Source organism: Solanum pennellii, chromosome 1 (genome assembly GCF_001406875.1).
Source record: "Solanum pennellii chromosome 1, SPENNV200".
NCBI lineage: Eukaryota > Viridiplantae > Streptophyta > Magnoliopsida > Solanales > Solanaceae > Solanum > Solanum pennellii.
Window position 1 is genome coordinate 92489927 of NC_028637.1, and position 6940 is coordinate 92496866.

Consider the following 6940-nt stretch of genomic DNA (forward strand, 5'->3'; position numbering starts at 1 on the left):
TAAAATTTTTGACAAATACATTATTTAAAAATTATTTTTTCCACCAAAAAAAAATTTATAATTTGAGCTTGTTTTAAAGTTTTGAAAAATATTTTTCTTAATTTTTAAAGGGGAAAAGGATAAATATATCCCGAATTATCATAAATGGTATACAACTCAGCATACTTTTAGAAAATTAGTGGCATTGCCATTTAAAAACTAAAGCATATATATCTTTTATACTAACGGATATACACATGTCATAATCTTGTCCACTGACCCGACATCTATTAAATACGGATCGACGAATAAGATCGCGCCACGTATTCCTATTTAGTCTTCTGTTAGAGTGAAGGGAATATTGGCTCTAGTTTTTGGATGACAGAGACACCAATACCCCAAAAGTATGACGAAAAAGATCTACATACCATTTACGATAGTTTAAAAATATATTTATCTTTTTTACATTATTAAATTCTTATATTTAATGAGTTAATTTAAAAACCATTCTTATATCTACTAACGCTCTCTATCTTTAATTTTTTGAAATTTATAGAGTAATTCGCATGTTGAACCGGGCCCTAAAGAGGGGGTGAAGGAGACGTGGTATAATATGTGACGTGGCCACGAACCCACACTTCTGTTTATGGTGTCTTTCAATTTTTGAGTGCTGGCATTAGGCATATATATATATATATATGGGTTGTTGCTGTAGTTGTTTACAGCATATTTGCTTTTTCTAAGGATCCGTCTCCGTTTTGGCATTTCCTTTTCCGTTTTTTTCCATCTTAAAGTTGTAAGCTTTCTACTTTTCTTTCTTTTTTTTCTTCTGCATTGTTTATCTTTACTTGATTTCATCATGGGGTTTGTTTAATCTTGTTTATAGATCTTGTGATTTGGGAAAAGAGATGTCAAAACAAGGGGCTTTTGATCTGGCATTTGGGGTTGGAGGAAGAATTGGCAAGGATGAAGTTCTCTCTGCTGTTGACAAGTATATATACATCACTCACTCTGTTTATAGTTGTTTTTTTGGGTATAAATCTTAATACACCCCTCAAAAAGATATTAGAACCTAAAAATCTGAGATTTGTATGTAACCCTTCAAAAGTGAGCAGCTTTTCTTTTTCTTCAAAAAAAGATTCAATTTTTATCATATTTTGTTCATGGGGTTTTAAGTTTTAACTTAATGTGGGGTTTGTTTAGATTGATTGATCTGGATCATAGAGGGTTGATTACTACTGTAGATCCAATTTTAGTTTTGTGTTATGAATACAACTTGTTTTTAGTGGAGTTTGTGATGCTGATCTGTCATTTTCATCAAAGATTCTGTTGTGTGTACCTAATGTTGGATAAGTTAAGAATGTTTCACTGACAACACAATTTTTAAAGTACAAGAAAATTTGAATTGGAAGAAATATTTTTGACACCACAAGTTCTTTTACTTTGGGTCCTTGGTGCCCACAATTTATTTTTTATAATATATATTTATGGTGATAGTATAGATCTTTTTTGGGAGCAAGTTACTCTGCTGTCATGTTTTGTATTCATATTATTAAATGCCTGTTTCTTTGTTAAGTATAAAAAAATGTATTCTCATTTCTTCTTTCATTTGTTTTTATCCAAAGGGGTGTAGTGGTATTATTTATTGGTTTTCTAGTAATATAATAATAGAGAAACTCTTAAGTTCGGTGGATGGTTAGGAAGTGAATTATTTATGTATTAAAATCTGCATAACTAATATCGTGATTCGTAGCATATTAGCTGCCATGGGAGTACAAAAACTTAGTGCTTTATACAACACACCAAGTATACGTTGAAATAATTAATACATGCATAACTAAAAACCCGCATATCTTACAAACTGACTCTTTACTGTTGATTTAACTCTAAATGATAATCAACTTGGTGGATCTCTTAAAGATAGTTTCTTTGGCATGTGTGGATATCTCTGTTTTAGAAGGTTCTTGGATCATTTGTAGTCAAATAAATGAACCAATTATCTGCTACCGACCAATTTCTTAGTTGCAGTTGACTTCCCTTTTTCCTTCTTCCTTTTTCTTGTATGATTGTTGTTAACCTTGTGGAATTCTAAATTTATTTGTTGATTTGTGTCAAATGCTTTAGGTATGAGAAGTACCATGGTTATTATGGAGGTGAAGAAGACGAGAGAAAGAATAACTACACTGACATGGTGAGAGCCATTCTATCAATCTTATAACTTCATTATCCATTTGAGAGCAGGGATGTATTGGTTTACAGAAAGAGTAGGGAAAAAAATGATTTTTACACCTTGCTCCTGACTCTTAGGTTTGATTTTGCTGAACAAAATGAACAAATAGACATTTTTTCGTTGTTTGGATAAATGTAGAATAACCCTTTTCGTTTATTTTTTGCTCTCTAAGCTGAATTATTGATATTAGTGGGAAATACTAAAGCTACGGTGATTGCAAAGGATTTTGAGGTAGCAAATATTATTGGTGTTAGTTGGAGCTGAAAGATAGGAAGCTAATTTCTCTGAGACGAGGCCTCTTTTGTTTCAGCTTTCAAGTATATTGTTACTTCTCTGCATTTTGAAACCTAGAACTCTGCTTCGAGTGAGAAAATAAGTTCTTTTATTTGAGGAGAAGGCAAGCTTTCGAGACTAAAGATCTGTATTGATGTTGGATTAGGTTTAAGGCGGATCATTGTCTCATTATTCTCAAATTTTTCTCTAGTTGTGAAATGGGTTTACATAAGCTCTAAATGCACCACACAATAGGGTCTAGTACTACTATTACTGATGGTGCTAAAATGGGATTGGTGTAAACCTAAAGTAATCAATATGGCTTAGTTTTGTTATGCAAGTACTTGTGTTGTTCTTCCTCCTATACACAACTTACAAGAATTAGAACTCAAAGGATATTCATGTCAAAGCTGCTATGAATAGAGTTGCTAAGTTCATAACAAGTAGCAAAAATTCCACATAGGTAATACTAGCAATACCTACTGGTTGGAATTAAGACAGTTTTTGTGTTTACACTAATCTTATGTTTGCCACAAACCTTATTCAACTCGGTGTGAGGATTTAGAGAGTCTCCTTATTATACCAATATTGCAATGAAATGGATCCGAATAGAGTGGAATGGTTATGGAGGATGAATGTGGCCTACCCCAACTAGTTTGGGATTGAGGCTTAATTGGCAGCTGATGGATCGATTTAGCTATTCAAGCTTTTATTCTCCCATCAATTCACTGTCTTGCTTTTCATGTAGTATTCATGTACATTTCGTTGAAGCACAATTATGTAATTTGGTTTAGCTGCTAAAATAGTAACACATCCTATATTCAGGTAAACAAATACTATGATCTTTGCACCAGCTTCTACGAATACGGATGGGGAGAGTCCTTCCATTTTGCGCCCAGGTTTGTTTATCTTGGTCCGTTCATACATAAGTGAATAAATGTTAGGTTTTGGTCACTTAGTTATTACTTACTATTTCGATCACATTGCCTGCAGATGGAAAGGAGAATCACTCCAGGAAAGCATTAAGAGGCATGAGCACTTCCTTGCCTTGCAACTAGGATTGAAACCAGGACAAAAGGTTTGGCTTGCATATATTATCATTAATGAAAAAGAAGACATAATGAAGTACTTGCCTTACATTACTGCTCCAAATTAGCTGTTGAAACCGAGATTATGACTGCAGGTCTTGGATGTAGGATGTGGAATTGGAGGGCCGTTAAGAGAAATTGCTCGATTCAGGTGAATGAAGATATTATTTCAATTATTGAGCTCCCAATATCATTTGGGCCCTGTATTCCAGCTTATCCTTTACTGGTGATTATTCAGTTGAAATTTGATGAAATTCCATATTGCATCATGCTATATAATGCCAACCCTGCCACACGACCAATATAATGGATCCTCATGATGGCAGTTTGCATGTCTCTTTCATGTGTTTCTTCTAGAACTGGAAGTGTATATCCCGCATTATCCCATGGGTAGTGGTAGGATGAACATCAGGCTATTGGTGTGCACTTGTTTGGCAACTGCCACTCATCTCATGACTCTTTAGACTTGAACTTTGTACATTCAATTTCATATCTGTAGCTAAGTTATGCATAAACACTCTATCAAAGCTGAGGTTGAATGTCTGTACTGAACATTTGGAAGTTGGGAACACAACAAAAGGAATGCCTGTTTATTTAGGTGCTTGTTAGAGTGTTCACAAAGCTTTTGAGTTTAACATTTTTAATGGACACAACTAAAGCAGGTAACAAGGGCTGCAAATTCCTCACCTGCTTCTTTTTACTTCTAATAGTGGTAAATTGTATATAACTTGATTGGTGAATTTACTTATGGTGATCTGCCTATCTTGCATAGAAATTTCTGTAGAGTCTCATCATTTTTATTGTAAATCATGCAGCTCTACATCAGTTACAGGTCTCAACAACAATGAATATCAGATATCTCGGGGACAGGTATTTACTTGCTCCCTAGTTCTGTTTGTAAAACTATCTGTTGCAAGAGGTGATGTAATTAGGCAGAGATTGCCCTTTGTTATTCTGACGATCTATAACAAATCAGAACACAATCGAAGCATGTAGGACCTGTTTACTTTCATCTGAAACTTTATTGTACTTGGATTTTAAGATCACGTGTCATCTAGTTTTCTGGTCAATATACAAAAACAAGAAGGATGACTATGTTGTGCTTCCTTTTTAAATGGTTGGAATTTTTATTTTTTTCCGAGTAGTTGTCTAACATCCTTTACTCTGCAGGTGTTGAACCGCAAAGTGGGATTGGATCAAACTTGCAACTTTGTAAAGGTAGTAAACTGGTACATCAGGTCAATCTCTTTTGAACTGCCTGTGCAGTGCTTGATAGTCATTTTTGGTGTCTATGCAGGGTGATTTCATGAAAATGCCATTCCCTGACAATAGCTTTGATGCAGTATATGCAATAGAAGCTACCTGCCATGCACCAGATCCGGTGTGTATATCTTTACCGTGTTCAATTATGACTTCGTTTTTTATAAACCACTTGCTTTGCTATGTATATGCTGCGGTGCATGACATGATTTATACCATTGTATTCTTCTAATTTGTTTTAATAAATCTGATTTTTGTCCAGGTTGGATGCTATAGAGAGATCTATAGGGTACTGAAGCCTGGTCAGTGCTTTGCTGTGTATGAGTGGTGCATGACTGATGCATACAATCCAAATAATGAAGAGCAGAAAAGAATCAAGGTGAATCTTGAAGTTTTGAAGTCATTTATCAATTTATTGGACTGTCTCCGTGCATTTGTGTTTATATGTTGGATAGTCTTACTTATCTTAGCTGTTTATTGGCCATAGGAAGAAATTGAGCTCGGAAATGGTCTCCCGGAGATTAGATCAACACAACAGTGCCTAGAAGCAGCGAGAAAAGCTGGTTTTGAAGTAAGTTTTAAGTCGTTTTCTTCTAGTAATATTATTAAGCATTTGATTGCTCTTTGCCATTTGATCACTAAATTCTACTTGCCGGTGATATGTAGGTTGTGTGGGATAAGGATCTCGCTGAAGACTCACCTGTTTCATGGTACATGCCTTTAGATACAAGTCACTTCTCACTCAGTAGCTTCCGCCTAACAGCAGTTGGCAGACTTTTCACCAGAAATCTGGTAAGATTTCTTACAAAGCTATCGTTGTTTTTTTGATGGTTCATCTGTAGACCTGTATGCAAAGCTTGGATAACTTTGACATCCCAATTAATTCAATGTTAAGAGTTGGAACAAAGACCAACCTTTCTTTTCAAAACCATGTGCCTTCCAAACTTTGCCACTCTAATTAATACCATACTACAATGTTGGCTTTTGATATTAGGCTGCGTGAACTATGCTGAATTCAATACTTTAGAATCAAACGCCATGTCACGAATTTTGTTACTTATATTTAGTGGATGATGATGTGTTCTTTTATGTATTAGCAATACTTTAGATAAAGAGTATCTAAAGATAAAATGTCCCTTCCATTTGGTCTGTCCTATACAACAATTCATGTATTACTATTATTATTATAAGTCGATTTCATAACAAGTCATGCATGCATTACCATCCTTTGCTGATGGAGAACGTAAACTAAACGATCCCTTAAATGTTGTTAGGTTTCGGCACTTGAATATGTGGGAGTAGCTCCTAAAGGTAGTCAAAGGGTTCAAGCTTTCTTAGAAAAAGCTGCAGAAGGTCTTGTTGGTGGTGCCAAGTAAGATAACAACTCTACTTCATACATACATATTAGTAGAGTATCGAACGTTATAATGATATATTAACTTTTTAAACCTGTCGTTGTCCTTTCAGGAAGGGGATCTTCACACCGATGTATTTCTTCTTGGTTCGCAAGCCAATTTCAGACTCACAGTAATATTTGACTTAGCTTCATTGCTTTAGTTAGCAAATCTTTGAGATTCTTGGCCTTGAACTTATATATGGCCAGGCTAATCAAAGGTTATTTCGATTTTCGTTAGGGATTGGGGGCTATTTGTTTTTCTTGCATTGCTTGTTTGTCACCATTTTTGCCATTTATTGTTGTTCTCAACTCCTAATTGTTGCTATTTTGCCATTGATTGTTGTCCTGGAAAATATGTTGTTGATAAAGGTGAGCATTTTGCTAAATATATGACTAATGACATTATGGTGATACATCTTCTTGTTCTTCTTGAGAGTTGATAAATATAAATTTTTATATGTCATGTGATTAGTATACAAATTTGGGGTATATATGGACCAGATTGGTTATTTGGGTTTTCAAATACCAAATCGAATCAAATTATTTGCATCGAATTTTTAAATTTAACGATGTATAAGGTGTATACACAATTATACACCTTGGTGCAAATTTTGGAAGTGATCCTTTTTTAAATGTGTATAATTATGTATAAAGTGTATAACAATATAAAAAAGTGTGTATAAATATCTCTTTTACATTATTATGTATGTTTAT

At 34.4% G+C, this 6940-nt stretch overlaps 1 protein-coding gene across 1 annotated transcript; it reads left to right on the forward strand.

The window, feature by feature from the left end:
* The first annotated feature begins 616 nt into the window (after nt 1-616).
* On the forward strand, nt 617-6651 carry LOC107008176 (cycloartenol-C-24-methyltransferase 1). Its single transcript, XM_015207102.2, has 14 exons — nt 617-775; nt 866-970; nt 2104-2170; nt 3308-3381; nt 3476-3560; nt 3666-3721; nt 4386-4440; nt 4741-4788; nt 4868-4951; nt 5093-5209; nt 5318-5401; nt 5497-5622; nt 6105-6202; nt 6298-6651. Exons 2-14 carry the CDS (start codon nt 888-890, stop codon nt 6359-6361), a joined length of 1041 nt encoding a protein of 346 aa, XP_015062588.1. The 5' UTR covers nt 617-775; nt 866-887; the 3' UTR covers nt 6362-6651.
* The last annotated feature ends 289 nt before the right edge of the window (nt 6652-6940 follow it).